At 46.8% G+C, this 25,080-nt stretch overlaps 1 protein-coding gene across 1 annotated transcript in view; it reads left to right on the top strand.

Moving 5' to 3' along the window:
- The window catches only part of LOC139274133 (telomerase protein component 1-like), a 28,058-nt gene extending 4,692 nt beyond the window's left edge, over window positions 1-23,366 (top strand). Inside the window, exons 2-10 of the mRNA XM_070891176.1 lie at window positions 180-621; window positions 861-1,025; window positions 3,034-3,168; window positions 14,680-14,841; window positions 15,126-15,278; window positions 16,096-16,173; window positions 20,248-20,378; window positions 21,841-21,998; window positions 23,320-23,366. Of these exons, the coding sequence (XP_070747277.1) occupies window positions 211-621; window positions 861-1,025; window positions 3,034-3,168; window positions 14,680-14,841; window positions 15,126-15,278; window positions 16,096-16,173; window positions 20,248-20,378; window positions 21,841-21,998; window positions 23,320-23,366 (1,440 nt within the window). The 5' untranslated portion in view covers window positions 180-210. The remainder of the gene's footprint in view (window positions 1-179; window positions 622-860; window positions 1,026-3,033; window positions 3,169-14,679; window positions 14,842-15,125; window positions 15,279-16,095; window positions 16,174-20,247; window positions 20,379-21,840; window positions 21,999-23,319) is intronic.
- Window positions 23,367-25,080: the final 1,714 nt, after the last annotated feature.

The following is a 25,080-nucleotide window of genomic DNA, read 5'->3' as shown; positions in this document are numbered from 1 at the left end:
GTGAGCAAGTTTATCAAGGGTTGGAGACCGGCCAGGTGTGCATTGGAATAGTCATGTCTGGATGGGTGCCGGTCTCTAAATTTAAAGGGGCCGCTCCCTACCACCCGTCTGCAGAATGGCGGCAGGTCGCTGGCATGTGGTTGGGTTTTTACTCTGTTATTCGTCTCTTGTCTTCTCAGTGCTCCGAGACTGGTGACCGACAGAGGCAGAATGGAGACCGACAATGGCGGACTGACTCGTCCGACGCCCGGGCACCGCTCCAGACTCGCCAACCTCGGCCTCGCCGAGCCGGCGAGACATCGACTCATCTTCCACAGCCCGGCCCTCTCGACTGGGCAGCTGCTGACCCCGAGCATCAGCTTGGACAACAGGTTCCTGACCACCTCCTCTGGCAGTTGTACCACCTTCCTGGCCGTCTCCTCGACTCTTCCCCTCCACTTCAGCCAGTCCTTGAGCCCCAAGTTGCCCCAGACCCTCTGCCCTTTGACCTCCCTGCAATGGACCCTCTGCCCTTTGACATCCTCTTCCCTGAAGAACAAGGTTGTCTCACCATCACCCTCAGCGGAGAGTGATCGCCAATCCCGGGCACCGACCATGGCCCCTTTCAGCACCGGACAATGGGTAAGAGAGTCATAGCATACATCATCAGGCAGGCTAGAGGGATGATTATAGAGAATAACAGATACCTGGGAGTGAGTTACAGGCTGGAATCTAATCGAGGGGTTCGGGGTGGGGGGAGGGGGGGAGGGTTTATATATAGAATAACAGATACCTAAGAGTGAGTTACAGGCTGGAATCAAATCGGGGGGTTTTCAACATAATTTACCAGCTGCAGTTTTTAATGTGTTTCTCTCTTTCAGGCAGCTGAGGACCTAACCGAGGTGACTGTGCTGATGCCCAGTTACAACCTGTCAGCGCAGGAATATGAGGATCTGGAGCAGGCACGAGGGGCACTGGTCGCTGAGGAGCTCTGTGATGTTCCCGAACCTTCACAGAACCAGGATGTCAAACTGCGAGAAAAGAAGGTAAGGGGAATAGTAATCTGGTCATCCGGAAGCCCACCTACCCTCTCCCCGTATCCTCCAATCCCACCTTCTCCCCATATCCCTCAATCCCTCAATCCCACCCTCTCTCCGTATCCCTCAATTCCACCTTCTCACAGTATCCCTCAACCCTTTGTCTCTCTTAACAAACCCATCTACTTGCCCCTTGACCACGTTTATTATTTTGCCCATTTCAACGTCCTTCCCTGGGACTTATCCTGTGGCCGATGACCCTTTTTAGACCATGGGGCATAGTTTAAAAAAGTTAGAGCCAGACCTTTCAGGAGTGAAGTTAGGAGAAACAAAGGGTGGTAGAAGTTTGGAACTTTCTTCTTCAAAATTGATGCTAGATCAGTTATTAATTTTAAATCTCAGATTGACTGATTTTTGTCAACCAAAGGTATGAAGGGTTTGGGGCACAGGTGGAGTTGGGTCACAGATCAGCCATGACCTCATTGAATGGCAGAACAGGCTCGAGGGGCTAAATGGCCTACTCCTGTTCCTTTGTTCCTCCGATGTCCCTCCTCACTCCTAATGTCCTCCTCTGTAACCGGTGTCCCCTGAGCTTTCAACTGTGCACAGTCCATGACTTGTCTGGATTAGCTCAATCCAAATCCCTTTGTAATCTTCAGCACTTTGATTGTCCGTGTCAGCCGTGGCTCAGTGGGTAGCACACTTGCCTCTTAGTCAGAAGGTTGTAGGTTCAATCCCAATCCAGGGACATGAGTACAAAAATCTTGGCTGGCACTCCAGTGCAATGTTGACGGAGTGCTGCACTGTCAGAGGGGCAGTACTGAGGGAGCGCTGCACTGTCGGAGGGGCAGTACTGAGGGAGCGCTGCACTGTCGGAGGGGCAGTACTGAGGGAGCGCTGCACTGTCGGAGGGGCGGTACTGAGGGAGCGCTGCACTGTCGGAGGGGCGGTACTGAGGGAGCGCTGCACTGTCGGAGGGGCAGTACTGAGGGAGCGCTGCACTGTCGGAGGGGCAGTATTGAGGGAGCGGTGCTGACTTTCGGATGAGACGTTAAACCGAGGCCCTGTCTGCCCCTTCAAGTGGATGTAAAAGATCCCATGGCACTATTTTGAAGAACAGCAGAGGAGTTCTCCCCAGTGTCCTGGCCAATATTTATCCTTCAATCAACAGAACAAAAAAACAGATTATCTGGTCATTATCACAATGCTGTTTATAGGAGCTTGCTTGTGTGCAAATAGGCTGCCACGTTTCCCACATTACAACAGTGACTACACTCCAGAAAGCACTACATTGGCTGTAAAGCACTTGGAGACGTCCGGTGGTCCTGAAAGGTGCTATATAAATCCAAGTCTTTTCTTTTTATTGGGTCACAAAGTTTCTGCTCTTCATAGAATCATACAGCACTGGAGGAGGAGGTCTCTCTGCCCCTGCACTTCTTTAATGTACCATTTAATTTATATTGCCAATCCCTGGATATACTTGCATCAAGGGAGTGCAACAAGGTTCACCAGACTGATTCCTGGGATGGGGGGATTGTCCTGTGGAGAAATTGAGTACACTAGGCCTACATTCTCTGGAGTTTAGAAGAATGAGAGGTGATCTCAATGAAACATACAAAATGCTTACAGGGCTTGACAGGGTAGATGCAGGGAGGATGTTTCCTCTGGCTGAGGAGTCTAGAACCAGGGGTCACAGTCTCAGAATAAGGGGTCAGCCATTTAGGACTGATTAGGAGAAATGTCTTCATTCAGTGTGGTGAAACTCTGGAATTCTCTACCCCAGAGGGTTGTGGAGGCTCAAACATTGAGTATATTCAAGACAGAGGTCAATAGATTTTTGGATATCAAGGGATATGGGGATGGTGCAGGAAAGTGGGGTTGAGGTAGAAGATCAGCCATGATTTTATTGGATGGTGGAGCAGGCTCGAGGGCCCGAATGGCCTACTCCTGCTCCTATTTCTTATGTTCTTATCCCCCACCCTCTAATGCTGATGGCTCTTTTTTACCTTTGTTCCAGGAGACCCTTTTGAACGGGGTCTGCTGCTCCCTGATCGAAGGGGCCAATTTTACAGACACACAGAATCCCACTTGCCTCCACCTGCTGAGCCTGTGCCAGGAGATCGCGGACCAGGACCCCGAGTTCATCCTGAAGGTACAAGAGGAGTAGAATCTGGGAGAGATGAGCTGGAATGTTTAGGCCTTTGAATGTTGGAGGGAGATTTCCTGTGATGTCAGTCTCTGCCCAACTGTCCCACCTGGTGTGGTTTTCCGCACGGAGCAGCAAGTGGCCAAGGTTCCATCCCCACCCACTGCCGGAACCCAGTTAGATGCTAAAGTGTGAGAGAGGGGCCACCCCAAATACAGGAGCATGACCAAGATTGGAGGAATCTCCCCAGATACAGGAGTGTGAGGGGTTAGAGGGACCTCTGCAGATACAGGAGGGCAACAGAGGGACCTGCACAAATACAGAAGTGAGAGAGAGGGGCTAGATACATAAGAACATAAGAAATAGGAGTAGGCCACCTGGCCCCTCAAGCCTGCTCCACCATTTAATAAGATCATGGCTGATCTGATCATGGACTCAGCTCCACTTCCCTGCCCGCTCCCCATAACCCTTTATTCCCTTATTGCTCAAAAATCTGTCTACCTCCGCCTTAAATATATTCAATGACCCAGCCTTCCCAGCTCTCTGGGGCATAGAATTCCATAGATTTACAACCCTCAGAGAAGAAATTCCTCCTCATAGTTTTAAATGGGTGGCCCCTTATGCTTAGATTATGTCCTCTAGTTTTAGTTTCCCTTATGAGTGGAAATATCCTCTCTGCCTCCACCTTGTCAAGCCCACTCATTATCGTATATGTTTCGATAAGATCACCCCTCATTCTTCTGAACTCCAATGAGTATAGGCCCAACCTATTCAACCTACCCTCATAAGTCAACCCTCTCATCTCCAGAATCAATATAGTGAACCTTCACTGAACAGCCTCCAATGCAAGTATATCCTTCCTTTAAATACGGAGACCAAAACTGATCACAGAAACTTAAAAAATAGGAACAGTAGTCGGCCAGGCGGCCCTTTGAGTCTGCACCGCCATTCAAAATGATCATGGCTGATCCTCTATCTCAACACCATAGTCCTGCTTTTTCCCCCATACCCCTTGATGTCTTTCATTTCTAGAAATCTATCCATCTCCCTCATAAATATATTCAGTGACTTGGCCTCCACAGCCTTCTGTGGTGGAGAATTCCACAAGTTCACCAACCGCTGAGTGAAAAGATCTCTCCTCATCTCGGTCCTAAATTTCCTACCCCATATCGTGAGACTGTGACCCCTTGTTCTAGACTTCCCAGCCAGGGGAAACATCCTCCCCGCATCCAAACTATCCAACCCAGTCAGAATTTTATACGTTTCAATGAGATCCCCTCTCATTCTTCTAAACTGTAGTGAACACAGGCCTCGTCGACCCGATCTATCTTCATACGACAATCCAGCCATCCCAGGAATCAGTCTGGTGAACCTTCGCTGCACTCCCTCAATAGCAAGTATATCCTTTCTTGGGTAAGGAGACCAAAACTGCACACAATACTCCAGGTGCGGCCTCACCAAGGCCCTATATAACTGTAGTAAGACATCCTTGCTCCTGTACTCAAATCCTCTTGCAATGAAGGCCAACATACCATTTGCCTTCCTAACTGCTTGCTGCACCTGCATGTTTGCTTTCAATGACTGGTGCATAAGGACACCCAGGTCCCTCTGTACATCGACACTTCCCAAGCCATCACCATTTAAATATACTTTGTTCTTATATTTTTCCTACCAAGTGGATAACTTCACATTTATCCACGTTATACTGCATCTGCTTTGTGTTTGCCCACTCACTCAACCTATCTAAATCACTTTGCAGTGTCTTTGCATCCTCCTCACAACTCACAATCCCACCTAGTTTTGAGTCGTCAGCAAACTTGGAAATATTACATTTGGTTCCCTCATCCAAATCATTTTTACATGCACACATATATACACACACATACACACATATATACACATATACACACACACACACATACACATCATTGTGAATAGCTGTGGCCCAAGCACTGATCCCTGTGGTACTAGTCACTGCCTGCCACCCCGAAAAAGACCCGTTTATTCCTACTCTTTCTTGTCAGTTAACCAATTTCTAATCCATGCCAATACATTACCCCCAATCCTATGTGCTTTAATTTTGCACACTAACCTGTTAAGTGGAATTTTATCAAAGGCCTTCTGAAAATCCAAATACACTACATCCACTGGTTCTCCCTTATCTATTCTATCAGTTACATTCTCAAAAAACTCCAGTAGGTTTGTCAAACATGATTTTCCTTTCATAAATCCATGCTGACTTTGTTTAATCCCGCTGATATTATCTAAGTGTGCAGTTATCACATCCTTTATAATGGACTCCAGCATTTTCCCTACTACTGATGTTAGGCTAACCGGTCTGTAGTTCCCTATTTTCTCTCTCCCTACTTTTTTAAATAGGGTTACATTTGCCACCCTCCAATCTGCAGGAATTGTTCCATAATTTATAGAATTTTGGAAGATGACAACCAATGCATCTACTATTTCCATGGCTACCGCTTTTTTAATACTCTGGGATGCAGATCATCAGGCCCTGGGGATTTATCTGCCTTTAGTCCCAATAGTTTCTCCAGCACTATTTTTTTACTAATAATCATTTCCTTTAATTCCTCTTGCTCACTGGACCCTTGGTTCCCAAGCATTTCTGGATGTTATTTGTGTCCTCTTCCGTGAAGACAGAACCGAAATATGTATTTAATTGTTGTGCCATTTCCTTGTTCCCCATTACAAATTCTCCCATTTCTGTCTGTAAAGGACCTACATTTGTCTTCACTAATCTTTTTTTTCTTTTTACATACTTGTGGAAACTTTTGCAGTCAGTCTTTATGTTCCTTGCAAGTTTACTCTCATACTCTCTCTCTTTTTCCCCTCAATCAATCTCTTGGTTCTTTTTTGCTGAATTCTCAACTGTTCCCAATCCTCAGGCTTGCTACTTTTTCTGGCAACTTTGTATAGCTCCTCTTTGGATCTAATACTATCCTTAATTTCTTTTGTGTAGCCATGGTTGGGCCACTTTTCCTTTGTGTTTTTACGCCAGAAAGGAATGTATAACTGTTGCAATTCATGCATTCGTTCCTTAAATATTAGCCATTGCCTATCCACCGTCATGCCTTTTAATGAATCTTCCCAATCTATCATAGCCAATTCATTCTTCATATATTCGTAGTTTCCTTTGTTTAGATTTAGGACCATAGTTTCAGATTGGACTACTTAATTTTCCATCTTAATAATTCAATCATGTTATGGTCACTCTTCCCTAAAGGACCCCGCACAACAAGACTTAATTAACCCTTTCTCCTTACACAATACCCAATCTAGGATAACCTGTTCCCTAGTAGGCTCCTCAACATACTGGTCTTAAAAAACCATCTCGTACACACTCCAGGAATTCATCTGCCACAGTATTATTACTAATTTGGTTTGGCCAGTCTATATGTAGATTAAAGTCACTTATGTTTACTGTAGTATCCTTGCGATATGCATCTTTAATTCCCTGTTTGATGCCATCCCCTACACTACCACTACTGTTTGGAGGCCTATAGACAACTCCCACCAATGTTTTCTGCCCCTTGGTGCTCCTTAGCTCCACCCAGATTGATTCTACATCTTGACTTTCTGAGCCAATATCCTTTCTCACTATTGCTCTGATTTCATCCTCTGATTTCAATGCCACACTACCCCCTCTTCCTTTTTGCCTGTCCTTCCTAAATATCGAATATCCTTGGATATTCAGTTCCCAACCCTGGTCACCCTGCAACTATGTCTCCGTAATTGCAACTATATCATATCCGTTTACATCTATTTGCGCTGTTAATTACAGATGCTTCATGCATTCAGATACAATGCTTTTAAATTTGTCTCTTTAACATTATTAGTTTGTATTCTTACCTGGACCCTATTTGCTAGTGCATTCTTTTGTTTGTATGCTCTGTCCCTTCCTGATATAACCTGGTTATCCTTACTGCAATCACTTTCCTGCATTGCTTACTTTTCTTTTCTCTTTTAGCATTCTAGATTTCCCTCCACTGGGACCCCCCCCCCCCTATTTAGTTTAAAGCCCTGTCTACTTCCCTAGTTACACCAGTTAGAACTCTGGTCCCCACGGAACAGCTCTCTTTCCTGAGTATTGGTGCCAGTGCCCCACGAATCGAAACCCTCTTCTCCCACACCAACCTCTGAGCCATGCATTCATCTCCCTGGATCTATTGACCTTATGCCAATTTGCTCGTGGCTCAGGTAATAATGCAGGTGGGTCTGCTTTTCAATTTGGTCCCTAGCTGTTCAAACTCTCTCAGCAGAACCTCTTTCTATGTCATTGGTACCTACGTGTACCACGACAATGGGATCCTCCCCCTCCAGCCCAGAGGATATGTCCTTTAACCTGGCACCGTGTAGGCATCACAGCCTTCGGGACACACGCTCTCAGCTGCAGAAAACCTTATCTACCCCTTATCTATACTGTCCCCTACTACAACCACCTGCCTCTTTACTCCCCCCACTTGAATGGCTTTCTGCCTTGGTCAGTCTGCTCATCCACCCCGCAGTCTACAATCACTACCAACCACTTGCCTGCCTTACCTGCGATTTCACACAGCAGAGTTCTCCTCACCCGGAGCTGTGCGATCTCCCTGGGACAGGCAAAAAAAACAGATTTAAAAACCCAGGCCAATTGGGGGAAAAATCTGGGAAAATTCCTCTCTGACCCAACCAGGCAATGGAAACTAGTCCAGGAGATCACACTGGCCATATGCTGTGCTCTGCTGTGGCCTTTATCCCCACTCTCGGGCCTTGGTCTGCTCCCACTCAGGTATGCTGCCAATCTGCGGAAAAAATTAGGAAAAACAAGGCAAAGCAACACCTCCCGCCTCCACTTCACTGAACTCTCCCACTTAGCAAACTCTTGTTATCTCACTCTGAGCTGATGCACTCAGTACTCCAGGTGTGGCCTCACCAATACCCTGTACAGTTATAGCAGGACTTCGCTGCTTTTATACTCTATCCCCCATTAAAGGCCAACATCCCATTTGCCTTCCTGATTACTTGCTGTACCTGCATACCAACTTTTTGTGTTTCAAGCACAAGGACCCCCAGGTCCCTCTGTATTGCAGCACTTTACAATTTTTCTCCATTTAAATTATAATTTGCTTTTCTATTTTTTTTCTGCCATCAGCAAACTTGGCTACATTACACTCTGTCTCTTCATGCAAGTCATTAATATAGACTTGGATGAAGGGACAGAGTGTAATGTAGCCAAGTTTTCTGATCCCTGGGGCACCCCTCTAGTCACTATTTGCCAACCGGAAAATGACCCATTTATCCCGATTCTCTGTTTTCTGTTAGTTAGTCAATCCTCTATCCATGCTAATATATTACCCCCAACCCATGAACTTTTATCTTGTGCAGTAACTTTTTATGTGGCACCTTATTGAATGCCTTCTGGAAATCCAAATATACCATATCCATTGGTCCACCCTGCTCATTACATCCTCAAAGAACTCCAGCAAATTTGTCAAACATGATTTCCCTTTCATGCTGACTCTGCTTGACTGTATTATGCTTTTCCAAATGTCCCGCTATTGCTTCCTTAATAATGGACTCCAACATTTTCCCAACCACAGATGTTAGGCTAACTGTTCTATAGTTTCCTGCTTTCTGTCTGCCTCCTTTTTAAAATAGGGACGTTACATTTGTGGTTTTCCAATCCGCTGGGACCGCCCTAGAATCCAGAGAATTTTGGTAGATTACAACCAATACATCCACTATCTCTGCAGCCACTTCTTTTAAGACCCGAGGATGTAAGCCATCAGGTCCAGGGGACGTGTGGGCCTTTAGTCCCATTATTTTACCGAGTTCTACTTCATTAGTGATCGTGATTGTATTAAGTTCCCCTCTCCCTATAGCCCTTGATTATCCACTGTTGGGATGTTTTTAGTGTCTTTTACCTTGAAGACCGATACAAAATATTTGTTCAACGTCTCTGCCATTTCCCTGTTCTCCATTATTAATTCCCCAGTCTCATCCTCTAGGGGACCAACATTTACTTTAGCCACTCTTTTCCTTTTTATGTACCTGTAGAAACTCTTACTATCTGTTTTAATATTTCGTGCTAATTTACTTTCATAGACTATCTTCCCTCTCGCTCTCATTTTTTTAGTCGTTCTTTGCTGGCTTTTAAAAGTTACCCAATCCTCTGGCCTCCCATTAGTTTTGGCCACCTTTATGCCCTTGTTTTCAATTTGATAACATCCCTTATTTCCTTAGTTAGCCACGAATGGTTATCCCTTCTCTTACAACCTTTCCTTCTCATTGGGATATATTTTTGTTGCAAGTTATGAAATATCCCTTTAAATGTCTGCCGCTGCTCATCAACCGTCCCACTCGTTAATCTATTTTCCCAGTCCACTTTAGCAACTCTGCCTTCATACCTTTGTAGTCTCATTTATTTAAGCTAAGGACACTGGTTTGAGATCCAACTTTCTCACCCTCCAACTGAATTTGAAATTCACCCATGTTATGGTCACTCATTCCTCGAAGATGCTTTACTTCAAGATCTTTTATTAATCCTGTCTCATTACACAGTACCAGATCTAAGATAGCCTGCCCCCTGGTTGGTTCCGCAACGTACTGTTCAAGGAAACTATCCCAGATACACTATATGAACTCTTCCTCAAGGCTACCCTGGCCAATTTACTTTGTCCATTCAATATGAAGGTTAAAATCTCCCAAGATTATTACCGCTCCTTTTTTTTTTACAAGCCTCCATTATTTATTGATTTATACTCCGTCCAACAGTGTAGCTACCATTAGGGGACCTATAGACTATGCCCACCAGCAACTTTTCCCCCTTATTATTCCTTATCTCCACCCAAATTGATTCAACATCTTGATCTTCTGAGCCAATATCGTTTCTCACTAACGCACTGATCCCATCCTTTATTAACAGTGCTACCCCACTTCCTTTTCCTTTCTCTTTGTCCTTCCAAATTGTCAAATACCCCTCTATATTTAATTCCCAGTCCTGGTCACCTTGCAATCACGTCTCTAATGGCTATCAGATCATACCCATTTGTATCTATTTGTGCCGACAGCTCATCTATTTTGTTACGAAAACTACATGCATTCAGATAAAGAACATTTAAATTTATTTTTCCTGCTTTGACCCCACTTTCTGATTCATCTTTATATTTATACATTCTGTCCATTCCTGGCACGCTCTGGTTTTCATTTCCCCCAGTGCTCCCCTGCTCTATTGCCTTCTACTTATTCTTTGACTTTTTAAATTTTCGCTCACCTGAATCCTCTCAGCACCGCGCCCCCCTCCCCCGGCCCACTAATTCATTTAAAGCCCTCTCTACAGCTCTAGTTATTTGCTTCACCAAGACCCTAGTCCCAGCACGGTCTAAGTAGAGTCTGTCTGAACGGAACAGCATCCTTTTGCCCCAGTACTGGTGCCAGTGACCCATGAACCAAAACCCATTTTCCCCACACCAGTCTTTGAGCCACGTGTTTAACTCTCTGATCTTGTTTGCCCCATGCAAATTTGCTCGTGGCTCAGGTAGTAATCCAGAGGTTATTACCTTTTATGGTTCTGCTTTTTAATTTGGTCCTTAGCTGCTCATAATTCCTCAGCAGAACTTCTTTCTTTCTCATAGGAGTGTAAGATGAGTCTATGTGGGTAGAGCTGCGAAATACCAAAAGGCAGAGAATGTACAATAAGGGTTACAGCAGTTATCATGGGTGACTTTAATCTACATATAGATTGGGCTAACCAAACTGGTAGCAGTACTGTGGAGGATTGTTTTCTAGACCAATATGTCGAGGCACCAACTAGAGAGCTGGCCATCCTACACTGGGTGTTGTGTAATGAGAGGGGATTAATTAGCAATCTGGTCATGTGAGGCCCCTTGGGGAAGAGTGACCATATGGTAGAATTCTTCATTAAGATGGAGAGTGACAGTTAATTCAGAGACTAGGGTCCTGAACTTCAAGAAAGGTAACTTCGATGGTATGAGACGTAAATTGGCTAGGATAGACTGGCGAATGATACTTAAAGGGCTGATGGTGGATAGGCAACGGCAGACATTTAAAAATCACATGGATGAACTACAACAATTGTACATCCCTGTCTGGCATAAAAATAAAAAGGGGAAGGTGGCTCAACCATGGCTAACGAGAAATTAGGGATAGTGTTAAATCCAAGGAAGAGACATACAAGTTGGCCAGAAAAAGCAGGAAACCTGAGAACTGGAAGAAATTCAGCAGAAGAGGACTAAGGGTTTAATTAGGAGGGGGGAAATAGAGTACAAGCGGAAGCTTGCAGGGAACATAAGAACTGACTGCAAAAGTTTCTATAGATATGTGAAGAGAAAAAGATTAGTGAAGACTAATGTAGGTTCCTTGCAGTCAGAATCAGGTGAATTCATAATGGGGAACAAGGAAATGGCAGACCAATTGAACAAATACTTTGGTTCTGTCTTCACCAAGGAAGACAAAAATAACCTCCTGAAAATACTAGGGGACCAAGGGTCTAGCGAGAAGGAGGAACTGAAGGGAATCTTTATTAGTCAGGAAATTGTGTTGGGGAAATTGATGGGATTGAAGGCTGATAAATCCCCAGGGCCTGATAGTCTGCATGCCAGAGTACTTAAGGAAGTGGTTCTAGAAATAGTGGATGCATTGATGGTCATTTTCCAACATTCTATAGACTCTGGATCAGTTCCTATGGATTGGAGGATAGCTAATGTAACCCCACTTTTTAAAAAAGGAGGGAGAGAGAAAACAGGGAATTATAGACCGGTTAGCCTGACATCGGTGGTGGGGAAAATGTTGAAATCATTTATTAAAGATGTAATAGTAGCACATTTGGAAAGCAGTGACAGGATCGGTCCAAGTCAGCATGGATTTATGAAGGGGAAATCATGCTTGACAAATCTTCTAGAATTTTTTGAGGATGTAACTAGTAGAGTGGAGAACCAGTGGATGTGGTGTATTTGGATTTTCAAAAGGCTTTTGACAAGGTCCCACAACAAGAGATTAGTGTGCAAAATTAAAGCACATGGTATTGGGGGTAATGTATTGATGTGGATAGAGAACTGGTTGACAGACAGGAAGCAAAGAATAGGAATAAATGGGTCCTTTTCAGACTGGCAGGCAGTGACTAGTGGGGTACCGCAAGGTTCAGTGCTGGAACCCCAGCTATTTACAATATACATTAATGATTTAGAGAAAGGAATTGAATGTAATATCTCCAAGTTTGCAGCTGACACTAAGCTGGATGGCAGTGTGAGCTGTGAGGAGGATGCTAAGAGGCTGCAGGGTGACTTGGACAGGTTAGGTGAGTGGGCAAATGCACGGCAGATGCAGTATAATGTAGATAAATGTGATGTTATCCACTTTGGTGCAAAAACAGGAATGCAGAATATTATCTGTACGGTGACTGATTAGGAAAAGGGGAGGTGCAACGAGACCTGGGTGTCATGGTACTTCAGTCATTGAAAGTTGGCATGCAGGTACAGCAGGCGGTGAAGATGGCAAATGGCATGTTGGCCTTCATAGCAAGAGGATTTGAGTATAGGAGCAGGGAGGTCTTACTGCAGTTGTACAGGGCCTTAGTGAGGCCACACCTTGAATATTGTGTACAGTTTTGACCTCCTAATCTGAGGAAGGACATTCTTGCAATTGAGGGAGTGCAGCGAAGGTTCACCAGACTGATTCCAGGATGGCAGGACTGACATATGAAGAAAGACTGGATCGACTAGGCTTATATTCACTGGAATTTAGAAGAATGAGAGGGGATCTCATAGAAACTTAAAATTCTGATGGGATTGGACAGGTTAGATGCAGGAAGAATGTTCCCGATGTTTGGGAAGTCCAGAACCAGGGGTCACCGTCTAAGGATAAGGGGCAAGCCATTTAGGACCGAGCTGAGGAGAAACTTCTTCACTCAGAATTATGAACCTGTAGAATTCTCTTCCGCAAAAAGTTGTTGAGACCAGTTGGTTAGATATATTCAAAAGGGAATTCGATGTGGCCCTTACGGCTGAAGGGATCAAGGGGTAATGAGAGAAAGCAGGAATGGGGTACTGAAGTTGCATGATCAGCCATAATCATATTGAATGGTGGTGCAGGCTCGAAGGGCCAAATGGCCTACTCCTGCACCTATTTTCTATGTTAGAGGGGTCTCCCTAGGTACAGGAGTGTGTGAGAGTAGTTAGAGTGGAGATTCCAGATACAGGAGTGTGAGAGGGATTGGAGGGTCCTCCTCAGATATAGGAATGTGCGAGACGGGTTAGAGGGGCCTCCCTAGATACAGGAGTGTGAAAGAGGTTGGAAGGACCTCCCTAGATACAGGAGTGTGTATGAGAGGGGTTAGAGGGATCTCTCAGGTACAGGAGTGTGAGAGATGGGTCAGAGGAACCTCCCCAAATATGTCTGAAACAAACTGGAATGTTGAACAATGTTGAGGGGTAAAAGGAGATGAATGGTGGTGAGGTAAATGTGGATGTATTGGTGAGGTGAGAAAATAAATAAAATATCTTGTTTCTTTTGCACCTTTCATGACCTTCAGGTTTTGCAGCCAATGAAGCACTTTTGAAGTATAGTCACTGTGGAACTGTAGGAAACAGCGCCGCCAGTTTCTGTACAGCAAGATCCCACAAACAGCAATGTGATAATGAGCTGTTAATCTCTGTTTTTAGCAATGTTGCTTGGGTCATAAATATTGGGCCCAGGGAGAACTCCCTCCTGCTCTTCTTCCAATAGTGGCTGGGAGACCTTTTACATCCACCTGAGAGGGCAGACTGGGCCTCGGTTTAAAATCTCATCAGAAAGACGGCACCTCCGACAGTGCAGCACTCCTTCAGTACTGGCACCGGGAGTGTCAGCCTAGATTTTTGTGCTCCAGCTCCTGGAGTGGGACTTGAACCCACAACCTTTTGACTCGGACGTGAGTGTGCTACCCACTGAGCCGCAGCTACAGTTGTAACTCGGAGTTTAAAGAATGGCCAAGGGCGGCAGAAGACCACGGTGGCTCGTTTGAAGCATTATAATCCTGCTGCGTGACTGCCCCCTCCCTGCCCCGAAACTCCTGCTGCCAGTACTGATCTGTCGGAGGTGGCATCTTTCTGACGTGACCTTCGAACCAAAGCCCCGTCTGCCCTTTCTGGTACGACACAGAAGGAGGGCATTCGGCACATCGTATCCATGCTGGTCAAAAAAGAGCTCCCAGCCTAATCCCACCTTTCAGCACTAGGTTCTGTAGCCCTGTAGGTTACGGCTCTTTAAATGCACATCTGAGTATTTTTAAATGTGTTGGCCCTGGATTCTGAGGCTCGAGTCCCTGGAGTGGGACTCGAACCCACGACCCTCTGACTCCGAGAAAGTGAGACCGACTGGTGCCGAGCTTTGGTTTTAAATGTCGGTGTCTGTGGGAGGGAGGGGCGCAGCCCACCAAGGGGTCATTCTCTCCCACACAATGTTCGTGGCGGGGGCTTCCCCCAGCCTCTGATACCCGGTACTGACATGTTTCTCTTCTCCCAGGTCGCTCTGTACACCCGGCAGGAGCTGAACATCCGCAGCACCGCCAACTTCCTGCTGGCCCTGAGCGCCCGGCTCCCCCCGTGCCGGCCCCACCTGCGGCGCTACTTCTGCCGGGCCGTGCGGCTGCCCTCCGACTGGACTGAGGTGCCGAGGATATACCAGGTACACTGCGGGAGGGGGGAATATACCAGGTACACTGGGGAGGGGGGGATATACCAGGTACATTGCGGGGGGGGGGGGGGGCCGGGGGAATATGCAAGGTAAATGTTGGAGAGAATCGAGCTGCGATCTGCGTCCCTTATCTCAAGGGCGCAGTGTTTTTGAGGTGGGAGGGATAATGTGCTGAGACAATGTGTAAATATTTAGCCGATGGCTCCGTCCCACCACCTTTTCCCTGAGCGCTCCTTCTAATCTTTTCTTTTCCTTCCTTTGTTCCTGCCCCCCAGAGTCTGATGGAGAGCAGCAGGAAGGTGGCTCCCTACCCCTCCTGCCTGCGCCAGGCGCTGGCCGACAGCTTCAAGCTCTTCGACGAGTACCAGCTGGCCAAGTACAACACCAGAAAGCAGCGCTGCAAGGCTGGCCTGAGGAGGCAGAGAAGGGTGAGTATGTTCCACAGTCCAGAGAAAAACCTCCCGGTTAAACTCAAAGGCTGTGGGGATCCAGGGAAGGAAAAAGTGGGCGTAAGGTTCAAACATAAGGCTGATTTTCCAGACTAGAAACTGTGGAGGAGCAGCGGGATTTGGGTGTCCAGGTACGCACATCATTTATAGCCAGTCGACAGGTATAAAGGGCAATCACTCGGGCTAATGGAGTTGACAGCCTTATCTCGAGGGGGCTGGAATACAAAGGGGAGGAAGTTATGCTTCAGTTGTACAGAGCTCTGGTTAGACTACATCTGGAGCACTGCAGTCAGTTCAGGAAGGAGATATTGGCCTTTTGGAGGGGATGCGCACAGATTCACCAGAATGATATCAGGGCTAAAGGGGTTAAATTATGTGGACAGGTTGCGTAGACTAGGCTTGTATTTGTTTGAGCTTAGAAGGTTGAAGGGAGATCTAATTGAGGTGTTAAAAATGTTGAAAGGGATTCAATAGGATAGACAGAGAGAAACTATTTCCTCTGATGGGTGTTCAGGAGTGGAATCGGGAAGCATTTTTTACCCAAAGGGCAGTGGAAATCTGGAACACTCTTTCCCCCCAAAAGGCTGTGGATGCTGAAGGTCGACTGGAGCTTTCAAGTCTGCAATTGATAGATTTTTGTTGGGCAAGGGTCGAGGGATATGGAGCAAAGGCGGATAAATGGAGTTGGAGTACATATTAGCCATGATCTAATTGAATGAGTAAACAGGCTCAAGGGTCTGAATGGCCTCCTCCTGTTCCTATGGTCCTGTATCACTGTCTGTTCTCTGTCTCTTAGATCCAGAAATTGCCACCTGATTCAGTCATTACCAAGTGGTCTGATTATCTGTCCATCGCAAAGAGTGATACACACCTTGTAAGTACCTCAAAACTGGAATATTAACCCGACTGGAGTAAAGCTTTGCCTGTCCTATAATAAAAACGTTATCACTGATATATCCTCACTGCTTTCCTCTCTCAGCCTCTGCACTGAGTGACTTCTCATCCTCGGTGATTTCAACCTCCATCTCAATTCATCATGCTCTCTCTCCTCTGAGTTCACTATCCTCCTGTCCTCCCTTAATCTCTCCCTCCATGTGAACTCCTCAACCTATACTCACGCCCTCCCCCTTGACCTTGCCATCTCTCGTGGCCTCGATATTCCTACCGTGTCAATTACAGATGAGGCCATCTCTGACCATTTCCTTGTATCGCTCTCCACCCACATCCCCCGTCCCCCACCCAAATCTACTTCCTTCTGCATCCTCCCCTGGAAAAAACTCTCTCCAAACTCTCTCATAGCTGCACTTACCAACTCCAAACTGTCCAGCCTTTGGCCCTCCTTTCACCATGACATTTCTGCAGCCACCGATCTGCTCACCCGCACCCTCACTACCACCTTTGATGCCCTAGTCCCCATTATTACTCTCTCTCACCCTGGCCGTTCCCCTGGTACAGCCCTTATCTGCGCTCCCTCAAGTCCAAGGGGCACAGACTTGAACGGATGTGGCGGACAAGTGGTTTAGTCATTCACCTCCAGATCTGGCTCGACCACATAAAACCTTCTCTGGTCCTACTCTTGTCTGCAAAAACTGCTCACAGTTCCAGGATCATTCTGGAATGCAAAGATAACCCTCAGCTACTATTCTCTACTGCTAACCGTCTCCTTAAACCCCTCTCCCCTGTCTCCATCACACTTGCCTCCAACAACAAGTGTGAGGAGCTCATGGACTTCTTTGTCTCAAAGATTGAGACCATCTGATCGTCTGCCTCTTCCAGTTCCCTTCCTTCCCCAACCCCGTGGGGGCAATGTTCCTCTGAGGTTCACCCTTGCCTTAGTTCTAAACTCACATCTTTCTCTAGTTTCTCTCTGATCTCCCCTTGACCTCTCCATGCTTATCATGTCCATGAGACCCACTTCCTGCTCCCTTGACCCTATTCCCACTAAACTGCTGATCACACAACTTCCTGTTTTGGCTCCCATGTTAGCTGACATTGATGGTTCTCTCTCCTCAGGTACTGCCCCCTCGCCTTCAAATCTGCTGTCATCACCCCTCTGAAAAAAGCAACTCTTGACCTCACTGTGCTTGTTAGCTGCCGCCCCATCTCCAACCTCTCTTTCCTCAAGTCCTTGAATGTGTTGTCGCCTCCCAAATCCGTGACTATCTTTCCCGGAATTCCATGTTTGAATCCCTTCAATCTGGTTTCCGCCCTTGCCACAGTACTGAAACTGCTCTCACAAAAGTCACAAATGACATTCTTTGTAACTGTGACAAAGGTAAACTATCCCTCCTTGACCTGTCTGCAATCTTTGACACCGTTGACTACTCCATCCTCCTCCAAAGCCTCTCCACCATCGTCCAGCTGGGTGGGGCTCCACTCGACTGGTTCCACTCCTATCTATCTAATCATAACCAGAAAATCTCCTGCAATGGCTCCTCTTCCCGCACCCGCATCATTACCTCTGGTGTTCCCCAAGGATCTATCCTTGGTCCCCTCCTATTTCTCATCTATTGCCCCTTGGTGATGTCATCCGAAAACACGGAGTCAGGTTCCACATGTACGCTGACGACACCCAGCTCTACCTCTCGACCACTTCTCTCGACCCCTCCATGGTCTCTAAATTGTGAGACTGCTTGTCTGACATCTAGTACTGGATGTCAGTACTAGAAATGTTATCCAATTAAATATTGGAAAGACCGAAGCCATTGTCTTTGGTCCACGCCACAAACTGTTCCTCAGCCACTGACTCCATACTTCTCCCTAGCATCTATCTGAGGCTAAACCAGACTGTTCGCAACATAGGCATCATATTTGACCCTGAAATGAGCTTCCAGCCACATATCCATGGCATAACTAAAACTGCCTATTTCTGCCTCCGTAACATTGCCCGCCTCTACCCCGCCTTAGCTCTTCTGCTGCTGAAACCCTCATCCATGCCTTTGTTAACTCTAAAATTGACTAATGCAATGCATGTTTGGCTGGGCTCCCATGTTCTACCCTACGTAAACTTGAGGTCATCCAAAAGTCGTCCCATGTCCTAACTTGCACCAAGTCAGGATCACCCATCACCCCTGTGCTTGCTGACCTACATTGGCTCCCTGTTGAGCAACGCCTCGATTTCAAAATCCCAATAACTTGCTCCGGGGACAGTGGTAGGTGGGGAGTTTGACTGGGGCGGTACACCTGTCCCACTGTAACGCAGGTGTCCTAAGGCGAGCTCCGGGAGGACTGAAACCTCCCATGGAGCAGAAGGACTCGGGTACATCAGAGGAACGGGAAGGTTGGGCCGGAGAAGCGGCGAGAGATTGAGACAGAAATGCGGCAAATGATCGGGGCGGAGGAGTGGTGAGAGATCGCGGCTGAGATTCGGCGAGTGATCGTGGCAGAGGCATAGAGAATGTTTGGGGCAGAGGTGCGACAAATGTTTATGATGGAGGAGCGGCGAGATATCGTGGCAGAGGCGTGGCAAATGAGGGTACAGGGCCCAGAAGAGCCAAGGGCCCAGGGGTAGCACTGGCCAGCCCGCACTGCAATGTGTGTGTGCACTAGTTCCGTGCAGCAGAGCAGGTCTCCAGTCGTCCTGGTTAACCCTTGCCGCTGGATAAAGACCTAGCTCTATCAAGCCCGTGTGGTGGCTGATGTGCAATAGTCACCACACGTTAAAACAATCCACACACAGGCATCTTCCACCCCTGGAATTCAGGACTGGAATATTGGGTCCTTCATTGAAACATCTGCGAACTCATCCCTTTTGGTGTGAAAGCAAGTCATCCTCGTCCGAGGGACTACCTATGATGATGATGAATCTCTTTCAGCGCCTCAACCCTGCAAGATGTCTGCGCTCCTCTAATTCTGCCTCTTGTGTATCCCTGATTATAATCATTCATCCATCGGTGGCCGGGCCCTAAGTGCTGGAACTCTCTCTCTCTCTCGCTCTAAACCTCTCTGCCTCACTATCTCTCTTTCTTCCTTTAAGAGGCTCCTTAAAACCTACCTCTTTAACTAAGCTTTTGGTCACCTGCTGTCATTTCTTTTTCTATGGCTCGGTGTCTGATTTGTCTTATAACACTACTGTGAAGCACCTTGGGATGCTTTACTACATTCTAGGTGCTATATAAATAAAAGTTGTTGTCTGTCCTCACTGCTCTGTCCAGTGCACCTCTCTACTCATGATTCCTCCAAATTCCCCATCCCACTCATTCTCTCCTCCCAGAGTCCTCACTCTTTCTTACACTAATTCATTCTTTCTTAGGAACCTGAAAAAGTGCAAGTGGTTGTGTCCATTGGGATTATGTACAAAGGGAAGGGGGATGTTTCATGGGACTGTGTATTGGGAGCAAAAGGGAAGCGGTTGGGTCCATTGGGATTGTGTACAGTGGGAGTGAATTTGAAGGGATTGGGTTATTGGGATTGTACAGTGGGAGTGAATTGGAAGGGATTGGGTTATTGGGATTGTACAGTGGGAGTGAATTGGAAGGGATTGGGTTATTGGGATTGTACAGTGGGAGTGAATGGGAAGGGATTGGGTTATTGGGATTGTGTACAGTGGGAGTGAATGGGAAGGGATTGGGTTATTGGGATTGTACAGTGGGAGTGAATGGGAAGGGATTGGGTTATTGACATTGTGTACAGTGGGAGTGAATGGGAAGGGATTGGGTTATTGGGATTGTGTACAGTGGGAGTGAATGGGAAGGGATTGGGTTATTGGGATTGTGTACAGTGGGAGTGAATGGGAAGGGGTTGGGTTATTGGGATTGTACAGTGGGAGTGAATGGGAAGGGATTGGGTTATTGGGATTGTGTACAGTGGGAGTGAATGGGAAGGGATTGGGATTATGTACAGTGGGAAGGGGTTGGTCCGTGTTAACTTCACATTGGGTTGATTCCTGGCCTCACGTGGAATGTTAGCTGATGCATGACAAAGGTTTGAACTGTTGCTCCTGTCTCAGGTTGCTGAATCTTCTCCGGCTCTGAAGGAGGACAAGGCAAAGGTGATCGACCAATTCTGTCTGAAGAAGCTGATCCGCTGGCTCCATCTGAAGGAGCCGGCCTATCACATCATGTGCCTGTTGGGTCGAAGGTGAGAGTGGATCACAGGCGGGAGAGGGGTGGGTCACACTCCTGACGGCGAAGCCCCTTGGTTGCTAATTGGTTGATGGCTCCACCTTGCGGCAGCCAATCAGTGATGGCGGTTTGAAACCCTTAACCTTTCAGAGACGTGAGTGCAGGTGATGTGTGCCTAGAGTCTACCCTCCGAGAGAGAGGGGAGGTCTTGCGAAGTGAGCTTTGCCAATGGGCATGCCCTGTTTAAGGAGGCTTTCACCATCTGGGCCTGTGCATTGGTTGATCTGATGCTCTTCAAAGATGGAGGATGCCAACGCTGGGAAATTGACGTGCATTTCCCCTTGGCAGGGCAGCCGGAGTCGATGATGGCCAATATGTGGTGATTTGGTTAGCTCAAAATCCGGAGCACTGTGTCCAGTTCTTCCACCCTCACTAAGGAATAAGGCTTATGGTCAGGACGGTTGGAAAAAGCATGACAGCAGTACAAGGAGACAACAACCTGCATTTATACAGAGCATTTAATGTCCTAAAATGTCCCAAGAAGCATCACGTGAGCGATATCAAACAGAAATAGACTCCAAGCCACTTGAGATATTAGGAGAGGTAACTGAAATCTTGGTCAAAGAGGTAGGTGTTAAGGAGGGTCTTAAAGGCGGAGAATCGTTAGGTGGGAATTCCAGAGCTTGGGGTCGAAGCGGCTGCAAATAGTGGAGCAATTAAATTTGGGATTGTGCAAGAGGGAGACCTGGGTATAAGCTGCGAAGAACAATATGTTTAGGTGGGACTGAAGTGAAACATTAGAGAGGGTGATCCGATTCTGAAATAGCTTGTTGGGGAAGATTGGGCTTTGGTCTCTTCAAAGTTAACTTCGTGAAGTATTTTGAACAAAAATAATGAGTTATTGTTGAGCTTTTCTGTTCTTTCCTTCACTACCAACTGTCTCCTTAAACACTAATAAATCTAATGGGGAATTCAGGAGAAACCTCTTTACCCAGAGAGTGGTGAGAATGAGGAGCTCGCTATCACAAAGGAGTAGTTCAGGCGAATAGCATCGATGCATTTAAGAGGAGGCTAGATAAGTACGTGAGGGAGAAAGGAATAGAAGGATATTCTGATGGGGTGAGGTGAAATAAGGTCTTACGAGGCTCCTGTGGAGCAGTAACACCAGCATTGGACCGAATGGCCTGTTTCTGTGCTTACATTCTATGTAAACCTCACTCATCTGTCCCCTGCACACTCTCCAACAACAACTGCTCCCTCTACACTGTCCCATCAAACACTCCAGGGCAGGTTCAGCACGGGTCAGATACAGAGTAAAGCTCCCTCCCTCTACACTGTCCCATCAAACACTCCCAGGGCAGGTACAGCACAGGTTAGAAACACTGTCCCAGGTATCATCTTAGCCCCCACCTTCAAGTTCTCCCTTCTCATCCCCTTGCATTCTAACTGAATTTTCCTGTACCTCCTGCTTCTCCCAGGTACCCGTCCGATCTCCAGTCGTTCGCCCGCAGCCGGTTGCCGGGGCAGTGGGATTCTTGCAGAGCGGGGAAAAGGATGAAGTTGCAAGTGCCGGAGACTTGGGAGAGGCAGCTCTCCCTGTATGGTAGCACCAGGAAAGGCTGGGAAGAGCTGATAGGTACGTCAGTGTGTCTACCGCTGGTCCACTCACAGGCCTGGAATGTGTGTATTACAGTGAACTCCTGGGATCAGCCAGAACATCTCCCCGCACCGCTTGTCCAACTCGGTCAGTCTCGCTCTTAATGAATCAGAAGGTTCCACGATCTGGGCCACGCTCCTGGTGCCTGTACTGAGGGAGAGATGCACTGTCCGAGGATAAGGAACATAGTGATCCTCTCTCTTACTGTCTGCCTTTCATTCTCTGCCTGTCTGTCTCTCTCTCTCTCTCACTCACTCCCCTCTCTCACTCTCTCTCACGCTCTATTTCTCTCCTGTGTGTCTCTCACTCACTCTTTCCCCCCCCCCTCCAGACCCCCCACTCTCTCTTGCTCTATTTCTCACCTGTGAGTCTGTCTCGCTCTGTCTCTCATTCTCTCTCTCTCTCTCTCTCTCTCTCGCTCTCTCTCTCTCTCTCCCCCTCTCTCCCCCACACGAACTCACACTCATTCTTTGTGTCTCTCGCTCTTGTTTTCTCTTTCACTTTTTGTCTTTCTCTCGGTTTCTCTTTCTCTGTATCTTTGTCTCTCTCTCTCTCTCTCTCCTCCTGTCTCTCTGTGACTTGCATCTTTCTGTTCTGCCAGTACTGCTTGAAGCATCATCCTCTTGTCCCTCCGAATCCCCCGTCTCCATCACCCTCCATCCTCATTGTGATCAAATGGAGTCTTATGCAGCATCTCCTGCTCGTTTATTCGTTCTTTCCCGGGAACCTCAACCTTTGGACTTCTCACCTCCCTCAGCCTCACGTTCCCCCTACAACCTTCTAAAACCCAAGTTTGGTGCCAATTATCCACTACTACCCGATCAGTGACCCCCGCCCCCCCCCCCCACTCCGCCCGCCCCTTTCCTGAAAATGTTGGACTTTTGCTGGGTGACCCCATTCCACAGGGCCACAACCGATTCTTATTTAAGTGATAAACTTGTATCGCAATTTGGTTAGACCACAATTGGAGTGATGTGAGCAGTTCTGGTCTCCATATTATAAAAAGGATATTGAGGCACTGGAGAGGGTGCTCAAAAGATTTACAAGAATGATACAGAACTGAGAGATTCTAACAATCAGGTAAGGCTGAATGGACTGGGTCTCTTTCGGCTGAGGGGTGACCTGATAGAGGTCTTTAAGATTATAGGAACAGGAGTAGGCCATTCAACGCCTTGAGCCTGTTCCGCCATTCAGTGAGATCATGGTTGATCTGCAACCTAACTCCATATACCCGCCATTGGCCCATATCCCTTAGCTTTTTGTTAACCAAAGGTATTATCAATCTCCGATTTAAATTTAGCAATTGAGCTAGTATCAATTGCCTTTTGCGAGGGTTCGATCGGGTAACTGTGGACAAGAGGTTTTCACTTGTGGGGGAAACCAAAACTAGGGACCATAAATATAAGGTAGTCATTAATAAATCCAATCGGCATTTCAGGGGAAAGCTTTTTATCCGGAGAGTGGTTAGAATGTAGAACTCTCAGGGAGGAGTTGAGGTGAATAGCGTAGAAGCATTTAAGGGGAAACTAGATAACTATTTGAGGGAGAAATGTATCAAAGGATATATTGATGGGGTGAGATGAAGTAGGGTAAGAGAAGGCTCGTGTGGAGCATAATGTAATAGAAGTGTGACAACAAGAAGTAACGTTTAGTGAGACAGGAAGCGAATGCAGAGATATTTTTAATATTTGTTTTTTCTTCTCCCTCTTGGTTCTCCCCAGATCACCAGAAGCTCCCGTTCATGGCAATGTTACGCAATTTGCGGAACATGATCGTGGCCGGGATGGGCCGCCGGCACCATGAGCAGAATTTGAAAAGATTGACGGACAGGGTAGGTTCCAGCAGAAAGAGCCCATCACACTCCCTCCTGACTGGAGTCCCAGAGCAGGAAGAGCCCAGGTTCCATCTCCCCACCCCCTATCTTCCCAGCCAGAATTGAGTCATAGCAGGGCTACAATAACGTAGGAACCTTATAAGAAATAGGAGCAGGAGTTGGCCATTCGGTCCCTTGAGCCTGCTCCACCATTCAATAAGATCATGGCTGATCATCTACCTCAACCCCACTTTCCTGCACTATCCTCATATCCCGTGATTCCCTTAATATCCAAAAATCTATCAATCTTTGCCTTGAATATACTCAACGACTGAGCATCCACAACCCCCTGGGTAGAGAATTCCAAAGATTCACCACCCTCTGAGTGAAGAAATTTCTACTGATCTCAGTCCTAAATGGCCGACCCCTTATTCTGAGACTGTGACCCCTGGTTCTAGATTCCCCAGCCAGGGAAACAACCTCCCTGCATCTACCCTGTCAAGCCCTGTATTTAAAAAAAAAAAAAATTAAAAATTGAATGTTTGTTTCAATTAGATCATCTCTCATTCTTCTAAACTCTAGAGAATGTAGGCCCAATCTACTCAATCTCTCCTCATAGGACAATCCCCCAGGAATCAGTCTATGAACTTTTGTTGCACTCCCTCTATGTCAAGTATATCCTTCCTCGGGTAATGAGACCAACACTGCACACAATACTGCAGGTACAATTGGTACTGAGCTTCACCGAGCAGGAAGGGCCCGGTCTGCAGTGAGGGAGAAATTAGATCCTGATTGCTATCCTGGGCCCTATGCTCTCTGGCTTTAGAAGAATGAGAGGTGATTTAATTGAAACATGTAAGATTCTGAGAGGGATTGATGGTGGTAGATGGTGAGAGGCTTTGTCAGCCTTGACTAGGTTGGTAGCACCCTTGCCTCTTAGTCAGAAGGTTATGGGTTCAAATCCCACTCCAGAGACTGGAGCACAAAAATCTAGGCTGACACACCATTGCAGTGCTGAGGGAGCGCTGCACTGTCTTTTGGATGAGACATTAAACCGAGGCCCTGTCTGCTCTTCGGTGAATGTAAAAGATCCTATGATACTATTTCGAAGAAGAGCAGGGGAGTTATCCCGGTGTCCTGGCCAATATTTATCTCTCAATCAACATAACAAAAAACGATTATCTGGTGATTATCACATTGCTGTTTGTGGGAGGTTGCTCTGTGCCATTTTGGCTGCCATATTTCCTA

This window comes from Pristiophorus japonicus, chromosome 9 (assembly GCF_044704955.1).
Source record: "Pristiophorus japonicus isolate sPriJap1 chromosome 9, sPriJap1.hap1, whole genome shotgun sequence".
In the NCBI taxonomy this organism is placed as follows: domain Eukaryota; kingdom Metazoa; phylum Chordata; class Chondrichthyes; family Pristiophoridae; genus Pristiophorus; species Pristiophorus japonicus.
Note: the sequence above shows the minus strand (reverse complement) of the source record. Positions and strands in the feature narration are given on the sequence as shown.